This window comes from Hemiscyllium ocellatum, chromosome 32 (assembly GCF_020745735.1).
Source record: "Hemiscyllium ocellatum isolate sHemOce1 chromosome 32, sHemOce1.pat.X.cur, whole genome shotgun sequence".
NCBI classification, from domain to species: Eukaryota; Metazoa; Chordata; class Chondrichthyes; order Orectolobiformes; family Hemiscylliidae; genus Hemiscyllium; species Hemiscyllium ocellatum.
The window spans coordinates 41692417-41711197 of NC_083432.1; the positions used below are offsets into that span (position 1 = coordinate 41692417).

The 18781-nt window shown below is 38.6% G+C and overlaps 1 protein-coding gene across 2 annotated transcripts in view; it reads left to right on the top strand.

Annotated features, from left to right (window-relative positions):
• Positions 1-17102, top strand: part of wipf2b (WAS/WASL interacting protein family, member 2b) — a 50935-nt gene extending 33833 nt beyond the window's left edge. For both annotated transcript variants that reach the window (XM_060848745.1, XM_060848744.1), the window contains exons 5-8: positions 1397-2053; positions 9114-9320; positions 11570-11671; positions 13437-17102. In XM_060848745.1, coding sequence (XP_060704728.1) covers positions 1397-2053; positions 9114-9320; positions 11570-11671; positions 13437-13477 — 1007 coding nt within the window. In that variant the 3' untranslated portion in view covers positions 13478-17102. The remainder of the gene's footprint in view (positions 1-1396; positions 2054-9113; positions 9321-11569; positions 11672-13436) is intronic.
• The last annotated feature ends 1679 nt before the right edge of the window (positions 17103-18781 follow it).

The following is an 18781-nucleotide window of genomic DNA, read 5'->3' on the forward strand; positions in this document are numbered from 1 at the left end:
CTGTGGGCCATCAGCAGAATTGTATTCTGCTGCAGTTCGTCACTTCATGATGTGGCATATCACTTTCTTTACTGTTAATATCAAGCCAGGGGATTAGCTCTGGTTCACTGAAGAATGCAGAAGGACATGTCCCGAGCAATGTTAGGTATGCCTAAAAATCGGATGTCAACCTGGTGAAGTAACAACACGAAAGACTGTAATGTTTCAGGACAAAAGCAGTCCAGTTAACCAGCACCCCATCTACCAACCTAAATATTCGTTAAATCACACCAATGTGTAACATGTACAAGATGCACGTCAGCATTTCACCAAAGCTTCTTTGGGAGCACCTTCCCAATCTATGACCTCTTGCCACTGAGAAGGGTAAGGACAGCAGATGCTTGAGAATACTGCCTCAACAGGTAAGTTTCTTTCCAAGCCAAATAACCGTCCCTTCACTGTTGCTGTAACTAAGTGCTGGAATTCTCTTCCTAACAGCACTGTGGAAGTGCCTACACAAGATGAACTGCAGCAGTTCAAGAAAGCTGCTTAGGACCACCTTCTCAAGCACAGTTAAGAATGGGAAAGGGCAACAAATCCTGGTCTTGCCACTGACAGCCACAACCCCTGGAAGAATAAAAAAATGTCTTGTGTAAATGGAAGGCAAAACTACTTTTTAATGAATCAATAAAATGTCTTGCTTTGTCCATGTTAATTGAGGTATTGCAGAAGTGTGGGTAAGATCAACTTGTGCTGGGTTTGTGAACTTAGTAATCTGTCCCTTGCTCCAGTTTTCCTGTCAAAAGAGGTGAAGGGCAGCAACATAATTGCATAACTGATTTTCCCCTACCTCTAGTTGGCAAATACTCAATAATGTTAAAACTGAAGTGGTGGAACATGTATATTTTCCATAGTTTTTTGCAATGCTTTCCCTTGCCCAAAAGTTCATAATAATGGAGAAAAGCAACAAGGATTTGTATCCCCAGTTAACGTCCAATGACTGCAGCTAGAACGTGTAGATACCAACCTAATTTATATAATGCCTTTGAATTTGAATAGGTAGCCATGTTATAATATTGGAAAAATTATAACTTCTCCCCTTTTCTTTCATGTTCCAGTTTTTTTCTGTAAAATGTGTCATGGGCACACACAAGTCAGCCCTGCTAGTGGGTGCTGGTTGGCTTTTTGTTTGAGTGGATAATATGCCTATTTCTATTTCCCAGTTTCATCCTTGCTGATGTACTCTCAGTAAGGCTGGCTTAGGTATGGGTGTGCTGTTCTACTGCTGACCAGTTAACTGCAGAGTCCAAATCCCTATCGTTCATGAGTTAGGGGCAATCTCAAAAGATCATCAAGGAGCCTAGGGTATAATTTTTAAAGCACTTCACATTTCAGCTGCATGTTATTTTTATTTCAGATCCTGCACCCAGTAGAACGGCACTAAATCCACCTGGATCAAGATCTGCTGCTCCTCGACCTCCTTCCAGTACTAACCGATACAGTGATGATTCTGACGCACAAAGTAAAACGTCTCCTCCAGAGCTTCCAAGAGTTCATCGGCCTTCATTACCTGATCTTTCTAGCACATCCCGCCCCAGTAGTGCCAGTGGTGTGAGGCACAGTGCGTCAGCACCGCCGCCACCTCCTCCAATTGGAAGACGTTCAAATCCACCTCCGCCACCTGTGCATAGCAGCAGAACTCATTCCAGTGGACCATACAACAGAGAAAAACCTTTGCCTCCTACCCCAGGACAAAGGACTCCTGGCAATAGAGATGGACCTCCTGCCCCTCCTTCTGCCAAGCCTCCCCCATCACCAATCAATCCTAGGCTTGGTAACATTCAGAGCCAACCTCTACCACCCCCTCCCCCACCTTACAGGCAACCTCCCCATGTACATAATGGTCCTTCTAGTCCTGGAAACGAGGCTGCCCCAGAATTGCCGCAGAGGCACAACTCGTTATCACGCAAGTCAGCGGGACCAGTGCGAGGAATTGCTCCTCCCCCTCCATCTCCTTCACCTTCCCAAAATCGACCGCCACCACCTGCTAGAGAGCCACCAAACCGCGGTGCAGGTAAGAGCTTTGCATGTAGAATAGAGATCAAACATAATGGATGAGAGATGAAATACATTTTATTACTGAGTTAGAAATGATACCTTTTGTGTACATGAAGACACTTGAAAATTGATTGATCTTAAAAGCCTTTATTCCTGGATTTGGGGGCATTTGTTTAAAATCCAATTTTTGCTGTCGATTCAGTGATTACCATTGAAAAATGGATATGCTATGGATGCAGCAACAGGGTGAGATATGAAACTCAGCCTACGTTTGGTCAAATAAAAGCAACATTTGTGTGCTGGAAATCTGAAATAAAAATGGAAAATGCTGGAGAAATTCCGGTCTGGCAGTTCTGTGGAGAGCGAAATAGAAAAGTCTTTGGATTCAGAACATAAACTCTGTTAGATGTTGCCAAACCTGCTGAATTTCTCCAGCGTTTTCTGTTTTTACTGCCCTAGATTGAGTAGCTTTCTAGTACTCATAGTGGCTACATTTAATGGACTGTACACCAGTCAGAGAGTTAAAAGCACTATTTTGAGGACCTACGCATTTCAGAAATTGTTATTATGATATAATGAAATAAGAACTCAGTAACAATTGCAGTGTACCTGACAGTGTCTTCCCATTTCTTCCTATTTCATTATGTCCAGCTCATTCAGCTTGAGGATTATTAATGAAGACCCTGTCAAAAATTTGTCCATAGTTCAAGACATGGATAGCACAGTGGGTAATTAAGAAGTAACAATCGGGTAACATTAGGTGTAGATTTCAAATAAATATTTAGTCTATAGGAAAAAGTGTAAACTGAGGAATACAAGTAGATTAAAAACATGTTGCAGTCTGACAGAATGAGTTGGATTAAGAAAGAATACAGCCAGTTTTGACATTTGGATCTATATATAAAATGTCCTTTGTTGCAAATTCTGATGTTATGGTCAGAACTTGTCTTTGGGAATCTTATTTTCATGTGCAGAATGGCGACATCACAAGCTGCAGATACTCAACTACTGTCATTGAAGATTAATATAATTAACCTCTGGAATAGTGGGGAGAGCGTTCTTCTATTTTTAAATCACAGGTGATATGTGTGGCTGCAAGAAACAAGCAATTAAATTTGTTGCCAGTCACGTCAGGAAAAGTGTTATTTTTATTGATGGCATATGGCAGCTTGCTGTGCATCAGAATGTTGCTCCTGATGGCTCATTGTGGGGAGCTGTTACAATATGCTTTGGTTTAAGTCCAAGTATAATACGTAACATGGCAGCATGTTTTTAGTGACTACATCATTGGAATTCCCATGCAAAAGTAAAAACATTATTGATTCTATTCATCATAATTGACTCGAACATGTTTTAAGAAAGCATTTGTGTTTTTGTTTTGGTGTCATGATCCTTGTAAGTGTGACACCAAGTTTCTGCTTTGGTCATGGTGAGAGTCTTGGATGCCATTTTACAGGAAGGAACGGAGAAATTGCAGTATTGATTCATGGCTGAGTGATTAGTTACAGACAAAGATCGAGGAAGTTGATGGCTTTTTCTTCATTATAGTTGAGAGGTGGGTGTAATTGGAGGTCTTCAAGATTATGAAGAATTCGAAGGTAAATAGTGTTCAAGTGTTTCCACTTGTTGGTGAGACTACAGCAAGAGTTCACACATTTAAACTCAAAGATTGAAAAGGAAAACTGGAAGAAATGTCTTTACTAAGACAATTTAGCCTTTGCGCATATATGGAGAGCAAGTGAGAATAGCTTTGACTCAGGATTTCATCCACAAAGTTGCATCAGCATAGAGCTGGATGCACCACATAACCTGTTTCAATATTAGACTACTTTGAGTCTGTGATATTTATGACTGGCATCAAGAGCTCTTTCTTGCACACAGCGTATTAAACATGTGGATGGGCCTGCATGGAGTACATTAGATGCAAAACTTCTGGAGTCATTTACAAAACTGCTGTATCCTGTGGTGATGGGAAGGGTAGTCATTCTGAAAGGCTGAGATCAAATGAGGGCAGTATGTGCAATGTGGTAAAGGGATTTGATAGGTTACGTACAGGAAGCCTCTTGCCTAATTGGGACAGTACAGATAAGGTCCATAATCTTAAAATTAGAAATAGATCATTTGGGAGTGAAATTGCTATTAATCTTTCACACACAGGGCAATGGATAACTATAACTACCTTTCTCAAAAGTTTACACTTGCTGTACTTAAGATTGAATTGGATATTTTTCAGGGAGAAAGTGAGGACTGCAGATGCTGGAGATTAGAGCTGAAAATGTGTTGCTGGAAAAGTGCAGCAGGTCAGGCAGCATCCAAAGAGCAGGAGAATCGACGTTTCGGGCATGAGCCCTTCTTCAGGAATGATTCTCCTGCTCTTTGGATGCTGCCTGACCTGCTGCGCTTTTCCAGCAACATATTTTCAGCTTGGATATTTTTCAGCAAGGATGTTAAGCTACATGGAGAAATGTCAGGAAGTAAGGTTGGGATAAACACCTGCAATGATCTATTTGAATGAGAAAATAGGTTCAAAGTGCAGACTGCCTCGCACCAATCATAATATTTCGAAAATGGTTTTTCTTTTCTGTAGTTATCATGTCATTGTCTTTTAGATTACTTCCTATTTGTGCAGCTTTTAGTGAGGGCCTGGACATCTAAATCTCTCTTCTCATTCTCAATTCACAGTTCTTTGACATTAAAAAAATTCCAGTCAGTCCTCCTTGATTTTGGTGCTTCACCTGTTGCAGTTTTGCCCATCCGTAATCTGCCCCAAGTCCATTCTTCATGCCTCCTTCGAAACAATTAGCTGGGATATCCAGCATCTACAGTTCTTTGTTTTTTTTTGCTGGATTTCTAACTTAATTCCATCTACAAACTTGGATGGATATCATTTCTCTGCTCCAGTGTTTCCTGAATGTTTTACTAGTGCGACTTCATTTTAGTGTTTTGGACGTCTTTTGACCCAGAGTGAAAGTTTTCACGGTAAGTTGAGCAGACTGGGCTGAGGCAAAGCTTTTGTGACAAGATGTTTTTGGAATATTAATTCCATATGGCAGATTCTGAATGAATTTTCGGTATTTGATTGTTTTTCAAGTTATTCCAAGGTTGTTGCTTCCACTACTCCATCTGGAATCCACCACGTATTTGATCATTCTTTGAAGAATTTCTTGATATAATTCATAAATTTGCATTTTGCAAGTCTGCGCATCCTTGAGGGACACCACCAATCTGCCAATCAGGATGCACTCATGTTATTCAAAAATGTTTAAAATACTCAGCATTAATTACTCGATTAATTGAATAATACTGCAGTAACTGTCACATCAAATTATGAAGTCACTGAAAAGTTTTGGAAAAGAAACATGGTTCATGAGAGATCATTCTCTCCGGACTGTAAGTCAAAGTTTTTAAAGAATAAAAAACAGTCATCAGGTGTAATTTGTTGAAAGACAAAGTAGAAGGACATTTACAATTTCTGCAAAGATCTGGATAAATCACTTGTCCTGCTGACCTCTGAGGGTTCAGGGCTTTACATCGTAAACCCAGAGCTGAAGCCCTTCAATTAAGTATAAGAGTAGGAAGTGTTGCTGCAACTGGAAAAGGCACTACTGAGTCACACATGGCTTATTGCAAACAATTTTGGTCCCCAGGTCTGAGGACAGATGTAATGCATTGGAGGCAATTCAGAAGAAGTTCACTCAATTGATTCCAGAGATGAGTTTATCCTATGAAGAGAGATTGAACAGTTTAGGCTGTAGTTTATAAGAATGAGAAGAGATCTAATTGAGGTATGTAAGGTGCTAAATAGGATTGGCAAAAATGTAGAGAAGATGTTTCCTCGTGGAACAATCTAGAATGTGTTAGGGGTAGAAAATTCAAAACCGATGAGAAACTACGTCTGAGTGTGGTGGATACGTTGAGTAAATCTGAGGATGTAATAGACCAGTTTTAAATTAGTAATGGGCTGAAGGGTTATGGAAAGTGGCAGGAAAGTGAAGTTGAGGCTGAGATGAGATCAGCCATGATCGTATTAAATGGAGCAGACTCAAAGGACTACTCCTTCTAGTTATTACGTTTTCTGTATAGAAACCCAGCTGAATAATGAAAATTAATAGACAACTGTTTTTATCCTCTCAATTTCTCAACTCTACCTGTGCTATAACAAAAAGCTTCTGATTTCTTTGGTTGCCCATCAATGATTTGAAACAAAAATTGATCCTGTCTGCTTATAGTCATACTTTTACTTGCAGTCTTTTTTTTTTGAAAAAGACTTCTGGACAGGGTCTCACACATAATGCCGGCAAATTCACTGTTTAACGCAAATCTTATGGTAGCTTCAGAAAAGAAAGAGAAATATCTATTCTATATAGGGGCAGGAACAGTGCCTCTCAGTGCCAGGGACCTGGATTCACCTCCGTTTACTGTCTGTGTGAAGTTTGCATGTTTTCCTTGTGTCTGCTCAGATTTCCGTTGGGTGCTTTGGTTTCCTCCCACTGTCCAAAGGTGTGCCGGTTAGGTGGATTGGCCGTGGAAAATGTGTATTTATGGGGAAAGGATAGGGCAGTGTCTGGGTGAGATAGTCTTGGGAGGGGGTGGGAGATGTGTCAGTGCAAGCTCAATAGGCTGAATGGCTTCTTTTTGCATTGTGCAGATTATATAATAATTCCTCTGTGTCATACACAGTTCCATTTCTTTAGAAGATTTCTATATGAACTATAGTTTCTTGCATCTACTTCTGAAATACGTACTAGTTTGTAATTCAAATTGAGATAATATTTGTCATTATGGCCCTTTACAAATTTAAAATATATGCAATAAATATTTGAATGCATAAATATGTTCAGATCAATTAGTATATTGCAGAATCCAGGTCGAGTGGGCCATAGAATTTTCAATCTTGAATCACAGAAATTGGTTCCATGTACTGCGAACATTAGCAGTGATATGGTCTGAGATTGAAGTAATTTTGGCTGTGTTGGAGGCTTATTTATTACACTCCTGTGACACACTTTGAATCGTTTTATTATGTTAAAGTTGCTATAGAAATGCTTTCATTATTATTCAGCAAATTGTGGGAAACCAGGTAAGATGACAGTCCAGCTGATCCTATTTTCAGGTAAATCTATTCGCTCCCATTTCCACCAAGCAGGTACAGGAAATCTGACCATTTTTCCCTTACTGTTGTTCTGAGGTGAGACTGAACCTTGGACTTTATTTTTTTTTGGGTTGATGTACCAAGATTTGGCACATACAGGAGAATTGGGTATAGGTTATGCTATGTAATCAAAGTGAAGAATGTCTTGATAATTTATCATTCACAAAAGTTGATTGCTGACTCATTCCGATCCTCAGATCAGTGATGATTCAATGGGCAAATCCAGCCCAGATTTGTTAACACTACAGGTATTTTTGTCAAATTTACTTGAGTGTAATGTGTATAGGAATACAGAAACAAAACATGTAGCTGCAATGCTGGAGCATTTTAATCCCAGAAACTCTAGACATCAGCTTGTGTTTAATCTCTCAACAGTGCCCTTCCTATCTGCTCTTCTTTCCCTTATATTATAATGTGGTGACCCTTTCATAGCCAGCATGATACTTCGATTGTTCTGAAAATTTCATAATATTCAAGCTCTTCTGTTTAAAGTTGTGTTTCCATATGCAAAAATATACAAATCTGTTTGGTAGCAAAAGGCTATTTATTCTAACAATCTCCAAGTTTATCATAAATATTGCTTTTCTTAGTTTTACTTGCACTGTCAATTTTGATGCCCATCTCTTGTAGCTAGTTCCAAAATGCATCCTCCCTTAATTATGTAAATCATAGATCGATAAAGTACAAAACAGGATCTTCGGCTCATCGAATCTGTGCTATCAAGAATATACCGCTACTTGCACTCATCCACACCTACACCATCTTTTGGATGAAAAGATTTTGCTCAAATTCCCTCTAAACTTCCTGCCTTTCACTTTAAAAGTGTGTCCCTTGTTCTTGACCCTTCATGTAAGGGATCAGCTGCTTTCTATCCACAATGTCCATGCCCGTCATAATCTTATACAGCTTTATCAGGTACCCCCTCAACCTTCCCTGTTCCAAAGAAAACAAACCAAGCTAATCTAGCCTCTCAACATAGCTAAAGTATCCTGGTAAATCTCCTCACCCCCTCCAGCACAGTTGCATCCTTCCTATAAGTGGTGACCAGAAATACACACAATACTCTATTTGTGGTCTAACCAGAGGTCCAACGTAAATTCCCTGCTCTTATAATCTGTGCCTCAAATGATAAAAGCAAGTGTCCGGTATGCCACCTTAACTACCATATTAATCTGTCCTGCTACCATCAGGGGTTTGCGGTCAAGCACCCTGAGTTCCCTCTATTCCCCTGAGCTTCTTAGTTTCATGCTATTCATTGAGTAAAAGCTGATAAATTGAATAAGATGTTCTCTATGATTGTTTGGAATGCAAGCTCATCATAACTTTTCAACTGTGTCTGACTTAATAAATTCTTAGATGTTCTTTTGCCCTTTGGGTCCCAATTTTTTTTTTAAAAGAGAGTCTTTTAAATGGGCAGGCTAATTCCATCCATGTTACCATATTCTTACATTTTCTTTTCTTGCAGTGTCTAGCTGTAATAAATCTGAGTTATCACAAGTTCTGTCACTTTCCTAAATGGTTACATTAATCAGAACAAATTGTTGAAAATGGTATTAGTTGTAGAATGCAATATAATTGGTGTCTGAGACATTATGGATATCTGCTCTTTTTGAAAATAGCTTGTGTCTGCAAATGTTGGCTGCTACATAAGAGACTGCATAGAAACCAAATAGAATTAGGATGAGAGCACTAAATGATTATTTGACTGGTATTGATTATGAAAGTGTAGTTTGGATCGCACGAAGTTCATTTTTGGAAAAAATCTCTTGTCTACAGTCATAACCATCAAATCTTGAAGAATTTGCATCTTTTTGTATCTGTGCAGTTTTAGGTAACTCTAAAAAGCTGTTTGTGTTTAACTATAAATGTATTTTCTCATGTGCCACTTGATATAACTTGTTAAGCACTTTTTTCCTGTGTGTAGCTCCCCCACCACCTCCCCCAGGAGCACGGAATGGAGCTCGCGAGGTCCCTCCCCCACCACCACCGTACAGGACACCTTCGGATCCTCCAAATCGAGGGAAACCCCCACCACCACCTCCAATGCGAACGCCTGCACCCCCTCCTCCACCTCCACCTATAAGAAATGGACATAGGGATCCTGTTGGACCATCTTCCAAACCACATACAGGTAAAAGAAGAGAGAATAAATGTCAAATTTATGATGGGTTTTAAATCTGTTCAGTCATTCACTTTCTGAAGGGATTTTCGGTAACTGTAAATTCTTGGCGAGATACTTTCAGAAGATAAATTCAAGATGTTTATTACTTTTTTCAGTATTTCCCACCACTTAGGAAAATTGGCACAAAATTAAATTCTTTCCTTTTATTTATGCAGATATTCTAGAATGTTTTTGTAGCAGAAATTCCTGTCTCCCTCTGACCTTCCTTGTAATATTTATTCTGGCTATATCAGTCTTCCCATTAGTGAATTAATGCATGCAGACAGTTTCTAACACAAAAGCCACGTACAATCAGGATAAAATTGTTATCAAGCAAATTGAAACTTGTAACTCTTGTCACATTCACACAAGTAGACTGAAGCATTTTCCTAATAGCAGTATTACATATATTTTGGGTTTTTATTTTGCCAATTTGCTCCTCCATACTCAGATCCTTTTTACTTTGCCCATGGGATGTATGCATCACTGACCTGGCCAGCATTTAATGCCCACCTCTAATTGCACTTCAGAAGGTGCTGGTGACTTGTCGTCTTCAACCCGCGCGCGCGCACACACACACACGCACACACGCACACACACACAGTCTTCCATGTGTAATCCTACGCTATAACTACCAACTAGTTAATCTACGGAGTAAGCATCACAAGGTGAGCCTTTGACCTAACATCCATTCACATGTTTTCACTGCCATTGAATTAATGATCAGAACAGGGAGTTTCAGCTAATTTATTTTCTCCAGGAAAAGAAAACGATGAAATTATTTGTGAATAATGGAGTGAAGGAAAAAAAACAGTAGATTCAGTTTTTTTTAAGCTTTATTCTTTCACCTTATTGGAGTCTCCTTTACTGTGTGCAATTGTCTGGCAAAAAAGGGAAAGAAGATATGGATGGGATAGGTATGGACCAAACACAGGCAAATGGGATGTTTAATTGTGAAAACTGGCTGGCATGGGCAAGTTGCGCCGATGGGCCTATTACTATGCTATAAAGCCTCTATGACTCTAATATGTCTCACTCAGTGCTGTTTGATCCAAATTTGGGAGATATGAAAGAGCCAGCCATAGTGAATTGCTCTTCGAGATGCTGTTCTTATTCTTCTGAAATGTGATTATGCCCTGCTGCCATCTTTTCCATAACTGGCATCATAACATAGGCAGCTAACATTAATAACTAGCCATATGGTCAACACAGACACAAGCCTGCAGGCACCATAACACTGTGCCAATCGTATCTTGCATGTGGAAAGTCCAGACACAACCCTATGCTTTTTTTAGATTTCGCATTTCAAGCTTGTATTATGGCTCATGTATGTGGGAACTGATTAAAATGGTGAAGCTGCTTTCACTAATGTCATTTTACCTTGGAGGTTTTAATGTAATCTATGTCTATGACCAGAGGGCATAGATTTAAGCTGAGGAGTATGTGATTTAGAGGAGATCTGAGGAAGAATTCTTTCACCCAAAGGGTGGTAGAAATATGGAACATGCTGCCAGAATATGTGGTGGAGGCAGATACTCTTGTAACATTTAAGAACTATCTGGATGAGTACTTAAAATGCCAGGTATATGGGATTAGTGTAGATTGCAGTTTCTTGGTTAGCATAGACAGGGTGGGCTGAAGGGTCTGTTTTCTATGCTGTACAACTCTGAAAGCTGTCACCTATTCAGTTTTGGTTTAGACCAGTCTAAACCTTGGACTCCAAAGAAACACATTTCCAGAACGTATTTGTTTTCTGACACGGAGGTAAATGTTTTGAGGGTTATTGGTAGCTTAGAAACTGTAGGTATGCTCATGGTCTGCACATGTTCTGCTCTCGTCACTTTTGTGCTTTTAGCAACATCTTATAATCAAGTCGAGAGAATAGTAGAGTTTCAGTCAGTTATTTGGAGAAAGTGATGACTGCAAATGTTGGCTATCAGAATCGAAACGTGTGGCACTGGAAAAGCACAACAGGTCAGGCAGCATCTGAGGAGTAGGTGAATCAACACTTCGGGCATAAGCCCTTCATTAGTTTGTTCAGTTATTGTCAACTTGTAGAATCCCATTGTAACCCATTGGAGCTGACATGGTGATGCTCATTTACTAGAGTGGCAGAGTTTTCTGATCAGCTCATCGCCTTCATTCGTCCAGAATACTCCTAATTTGCATTAACTATTTGAATGTGAAAAACTTTATTTTAAAAATTCTCTCTCTCCTAGATGACTTTGAATCAAAATATTCATTTCATCCAATGGAAGACTTCCCGGCACCGGAGGAATATCGACATTTCCAAAAAACGTACCCAAGTAAGCTGAATAGAGGTGAGTTCCTCCTGTTAACTGTTTATTTATGTGCAAGGATTCCAGTTTTAATTGAGTGTTCAGCACACTCACTGATGAATCATTTGTTAAACATGACATCTCTGCTCATATAAAACAGGTTTACTTGAAGGGAATTGTCTTCATTTTTATTCTTAAGACTTAGGTCCTGTAGGTATCAATCCGAGAAAAATATTTTTGCGAGTGTGCAACTAATAATACATTGGGTTACTTAGTTACTTTAAGTGGTTTACAGTGCTATGACAGGCCATTCAGCCCAACTGGTTTATGTTTGAGATTATCGAGTGTTAATGTGAGCATCGTCATAGTCCCATTTCATCATTCATCAAAGCCTTTATCTCTTGTGTTTATCTGGCTCCCCTCAATCACATCTGGTTTGTCTGTTCCATGGTATGAGCTTGCTTCATGATAACATAATTTTTCAGTGTGATTAAAGTTAGTGTCTATAAGTATTTGATGCACTGATATAAATTGCAAGTATCCATGTGAGAGAAGAAATGAAAGGAATGAAGTTTATGTGGCCCTTGTATTGTGTTCAGACATAATTCATTCCATTATGGAATATATTGCACTTGATCCTATCTTCATGCCTGACTTAATGCTTCTATATTTAGAGAAACAATGTTTTTAATTTTGAGCAACACAAATAGTACAAAAGTAAACAATCAGTATCTTCTGGAGCAATGTCTACACCATTTCTGGTATTGAAAATTACGTATCTAACACACAGGACCAGGAGTCAAAATGTCTTTGGATGATAATGTAGCAATCCTGATGTGAATTCCTATCAGTTATTATCTTAGACGATTACAGACCAGTGCTGTTCAGTGAAGAAGGCCTACCGCCATCTTTGTAAGGCAGCAAGGGGTGGCTAGAAATTTGACTGCAGTGTCATCAACTGTATTAAGTAAACAAAATAAATTGACTGAAAATGGTGACAGTAACCCAAGAGACCAACTTCTAAAGACTAACTGCATATACCAAATTTTATAGCAAAGCAAGGCAAATGAAATTATTCAATCTGGTGTCTTAAAATTTTATCTGTATGTTTAGAGAGTACATTTAACATTTATGGCAGTTTGGAGCTAGAAATGGAGGAGTTACAAAACTATTTGAATCAACTGTGAATATGTCCGTTTAAATCATTGGATTCATGCAATTAACATCCCTGGCGACCACATAAACAGGGTTTTCATTTACATATTCAGTACCAATTTCAGTACCCCTCTTAGAAGTTGACTTGCACTGAGCATGGGGAAGCTAGAGTTTCTTAAATGGCTACTGACGAATGGCAATGTTCAGGAAATTTATTGAAATAAATTCCTACAGAACTACAGGGAACGGAAGTACTTAAGTCCATAGGTATTGCAAATACTCGTTTACTTCCTCTCTTTAGTGTCTATTCTAACCTTGTCTTGTTCATTCTCAAATGCACCGTCTACCCTGTTGAATTGTGCTTTTTAAGAAAGGCTTGATTATTATTGGCCAAGAAACTTGCCCATCCTCTCATTCGTGCCTTACAGATGAGTTTCTAGTTGAATAAAGCACCACAGGGATGGAATAATTCTCCATTGTGGGCCAATTCTTCAGGAGGAAGGAGGGCAATGTTGTAATAAGCTGTATATCTGGTCCATAATTCAATTAAATGCTGCAGATTATCGTCATAAGGCTTGTCTAATCTAATTAATACTGCCCAACGCTTTATTGTTTGCTGATGTCTTTTTTTATTATTCTTCATGTCTTCCAGTTGTTCGAGGGGCACCACCTCTTCCACCTGTTGCAAGGTGATCTGTGACTGTGTGGGTTTGACTATTCCGTGCCTTCCCTGTTGTGGAAGACTGATGCTTTCCCTTCCTTCCTTTTTCCTGGTGTACAGCTCAAGATCCTTAACCACTTCACTACGTTGAGACAAAACCTCGTCAGATCTGCTTAGAGCATGCATCCTAATCTGAGATTTCTGTGATTCAGATTGCACAATCTTTGACCTTCACATCTTTCAGCTCCAGAAATTGCCACTGCAATTGGGCTGAGCTAATGGAAAGTTGACTGCAATGTCATGTTTTTTTTGAAGTTGAGGGTTTGTAAGATGTTTACAGCTACCAGAGTTCCAAGAATGCATGCCCAAATTTCACTACAAATGAATTGGAATATATGGAATAATGTGGGTCTGTACTAAGTGGTTAAAATAATTATTTGTGAAATGGATGCTGATTTGAAAATATCCTTGGACCTCTGGTAGATTGGTACAGTTATGGAACACTATTGGGTACACATGGACTAGTTGGTAAGACTAAAATTCCCACACTACATTTATTGTTTTGAATTTTTATTCCAATATCTAGCTGGTCCTTGCCTTATACATTGTCATGTTGTTGGTACCAGGTTTATTATAATGTATTTACTCAAGTACAGGAGATATAGTAATCATTGTTATAATTCTTTATTTGTAATTGTACAGAGCTTGTGAATTAGGTAATGGTGGGCTTGATGGAAGACATCTCAGATAAAGGACTGACTTGTTTTGATTGCTTATCCTATCCATAGCAGAGGTTTCGTCTTTTATTTAATCTGGAGCAGCAGAGCTCATGTTGAGGGATGCTGACTGAGTGTGTCATTTACTAGGCACAAATAAAGTCTCTTCTTGGCACGCATTGGGTATGAGAGTTTATCAGCTTGGCATTCACCAAGTTGGGGTGATGTCTCCTGGTACGTGCTGGGTACGAGCGATGTGAAATGCACTGTGCATTTTTTTTAAAGCTGTAACTTCAGGCCAAAGCACTTTGAATTTGGTGTTTTTTTTGTGTGTTTGTCTGTAATGTGGTACTTTCATACTATCCTTGGGAGCCCTGTACACTGTTCAGCAGGCATCATGTGTGGTGCTACAGTACCAGCGAGTCTAAATCTCTCTTTATAGGAACAACAGTAATTTCTTCGATAGGTAAACATTCTTCCATTTTTTTTAAACTTTCTCTCTCTCTCTCTCTCTGCATTGTTAGGAAGTGGGGTTTGCATTAAGATCTTGGGATGTGAGAATGTGAAAAATGCTGAACAATCTATGGAACTGTTGGCAGCCTTCCATTAGAAGTTTTTTGACAGAATTATAGTTATATAAAGGAAGGGGAACAGAGTATACATCAGTAAATCGATTCATGATCATTTAATAGATATGTTTGCTGTTGGTTTTTAATATTTTATTAATCAATCAGTTTTTTTTTGAGCCAATCATTATGGGTACGGCCCAGTATTTTATCCTCACTTGATTATTGTGTAGATCCTGCAAAACACTAATGTGATTGCTGTATTAAGACAGAATTCTGAAATGGATTATGTTTAATTGTGTGCCTGACCTTCAAACAAGGCTGCTAGTTTACCGCTTCCTTGAGTAAAAGGTGGGTGGTTGTCCCTGGAATACAGGTGGAGATCTTGGAAACTCGCCATGGAATTTGATTCATTCAATCACTGTAAAGCAGGATGACTTGTTTGCTGGAACAGTTAGTTGGCACAGCCTAAAAGATATCTTTGTGTATTTTTTTAATGTGTTAACTTTCATGTAAATGTTGTTTGAATGCACCTACCTTAACAAGACAAAGTACTCTGCATTGGTTCATTTGGTTGGTATAGGGAAGAGCATTCTCATGAGTGCTACTGCAGGCATAAGTGGATCGCACTTACTCTCATGAATTAATATCCCTAGCAATGCAGTTACTGAGAGTGATATTTGATTCGCCCTGTTGAAGATGCTACAAAACAAGAGTCTGGCTGCCATTTTTTTTTGAAAACTTGAAATATGCCTGTGGAACAACACACAAAAGCCCTCTGCTACATGATCTCCTGAGTGGCATCAGCTACCCTTATGGACTGTGTGCAGATCAGTACCATGGTTCAGAAAAACACTTGTATTATCATATTTTCAATTTTACATTTGTGAAACATCATTGACAGGTACTGTAAAAGTAACACTAAAATGTGTTTCATCGTGCATGGAACGATTATATAGGATTTTGACTCGCTGGTTTGTAAAGTAGAAAATGTACTTGCAAATATGCTCAAGTTTATCCTACATTTCTTAAGCGTGACAATGGGATGGTTTTCTATACTGTACACAAGTGCATGCAATTCAAATACTGCAGAACTGGCCCACCATGCTTTGTCCAGGTATCAATGGACCCAGTGTGTTTGCATTCGCTTCTGGCTGCGGTTTCAATAGTGTAGTCAGTGAACATGAAGAACTTTGTATAATAATCATTTGAACCAATAACTCTAGTGACCATTCCACAGAATAGTCTGGTCCAGTACTGGTGACGTCTTTGTTTCTTGTTGAAAATCTGGAATTTGTATCCTTAATCATCCAGCACACACCAAGAAAGGAAAAAGCAAACTGAATGAACTGGGCAAACAGCAGACTGACAGGTGATGAGCAGAATTTGTGGGTTTTAAAATAAATTGCATTTGCAGCATTTACTGCAAGTGCCATAGAGATTTTATCAGTCGTCTTCAATACAAGACTGAAATCTGGGATTTGTAGTACAGGTTTGAAATGTGCAATTATTGGCACTGGTACTGACACATACAGTAATACCAGTGCCGGTATGTCTAATAATCATGCCAGTACCCTCTACATATAATGCCAGCTTTATTATTGGTATACATAGCACCAGCTCCCTAATGCATGGTGTATGTAATATGCCAGTCCAGTACAGGTCCAGTATTTGTTTTTTTTTGTTTTATTCTCATTTTGCAAATGCCACAAACATTGTGCCTTACAGAATGCACCGGTGTTTCTGTGTTGCTTTGATTTGCTCTTTTATGTGTGTGTGCAAGCACACACAAATAGGACAGGAGGACTTTTCCTTCCATCAGACGTTGCCTGTTTTGAGTCCTGTGAATATTACCATTTCTGTGTCATCTGAGGCCACCAGTGGTGGATTTCTTTTCTCCCCCTCCAGTAGCTTTTCTGTTAACATGGTGGGTACTCTGCATTCGAAATATTATTTTTAAACAAATTAACCTCATTATTATTAAAGTTCTGTTTAGCTGGATTAATTTATTGTCTTGATTTATCTTTCATTTTATGGTAATCTAATAGTTTTCTTGTCCCCCTCCTATGGTTGATCTGTGCAGGGTTTGGGGTAGTCTCTGACTATGGATATGGAGTGTGCTGTAGTTTCCCCTGCTATGCAATTCTTGATTATGAAAACAAAACTTTGTAATCACATTTCTTTAAATGGTACAGCAGCTCTTCTGTGGGATTGAAATACACAGAAGATTTAAAAAAGGACTCAGATATGGAGATTGCAATAACTGAAGCATTAAATTCCCTTGTTAATTGCTGTATCATGCAGGCCAGCTGGACTTGGTTCTCTGTTAATTATCAAGAAAATTGAAATAAAAATAATCACTTTAATTTTTCTTATTTTGAGTGGTGAAGTGTGATTTTCTGTTGACTCTGTTGTTATTATTCTATTTCTTGGTTCATTTTCAATGTAAGATTATTTGTGTGTTGTTTTACAGGAAATTGCATTACTCTTAATTTCTGTTACTTAGAATGCGTAAGAAAATAACCACCATATCCTTACCCATTTGCCAAAATGTGAGGAAAGAGAAAAAAAAAGCAGTATTTTCTCTGAACTCCTTTATACCAAAGAATCATTTGCCAACTTAAACAAGTTGCGCACACAAAAAACACTCTAGATTCTTAAATAGCATTTAGTTCCTTCTGCAAGTGCTTCAAGTTGCATTCTCCCACTGTGAAGCAGTTGGAATTAGATCTCTGATCCATTTTTTGATTTGCCTGATTGAGGATTGTCATATTTGTATAGTCTGTCACAGACAATATTGCCTCTTAGAAATAGATAGCTCCATGTGAATGTGGAAGGAGAAAATATTTGTGCATTCCTTAGGTTAGCAGTGCGACTTTTGCATCTGAATTTAGAACTTCCAAGCTGATGAATGTCTGCTGCAAAAGCAGGTGAGGAAATTTCATATTGAGTCTGCTTTGAGGGTCACAGCAGCAATTGAGTAGTCAATGGCAAAAGAAAACAAGTCACCTCATGTCTCAGGCAGGAATCATGATTTACTTTTAAGAATAGGATTTAATGGAACCACCATTGTGATAAGTCATTCTCATTAACTAGTCTGACAATGTAATGAACAGTAATTTCAACAACTCCCATCTTGAATAAAATATTCACCCAAAATGCTGTCTTCAGAATAAAAATAGGCTTGATATGATGGAAACTGCAAATATTTGGGCAAGTCCATGAAATAATCAAGTTCTAAGACATCTTTAGTAAACTGGACATTTTGCATTGCAATAAAATCATCAAACTATTAACTTTCTAAGAATTTAACTTTAATTAATAGAACAAAGCTTTATGAAATCAATAACATTGATGTTAATTATTTAAAAAAAACAAGAACAATGTGGGAGTTTTACCATTTGCCACTTGTAGTCCTGTGATTTGATATAATTCAATGTTATTGTATTGTAAATAGACAGTCCAGGAAAGGTTCACTAAAGTTGATTCCAGGTTTGGAGGGATTTTCTAATGAGGAGAGATTGAGTAGGATTGGCTTGTACCCATTGGAGTTTCGAAGAATGACAGGAGACCATAGTGATACGTAAGATTGTTGTGGACTTGACAGTATATTTGCAGGGAGGTTATTTCCCCTGTATGGGCAAATCAAGGTCCAGTGGGCATAACCTGACAGTGAGGGGTTGCCCATTTAACACAGATAAGGAATTTCTTCTTTAAATTTGTGGGATTCAAGACTGAGATAGCTAATCAGTAAGAGAATCAAGGGTTATGGGGGAAAAGCAGGAAAGTAGAATTAAGAATTGCAAGAACAGCCATGATCTCTGAAGGGCAGAGCAGATTTGATGGGCTGAGTGGCCAATTTCTGGTACATTTTATGTCAGAAGCAGGGGTGACCAAACAATTACAAGAGGACAAGTGTTCAAATTAAGAATGTTACTGAGACATAAATGCATCTACTACACTGGGTATCTACTGTGAGTTACCAGAAGTTCAAAGTGTGCTAATTAACAATGCTTTAGATGGTAAAAGTTTTGAGTAAATGATGAACTGAATC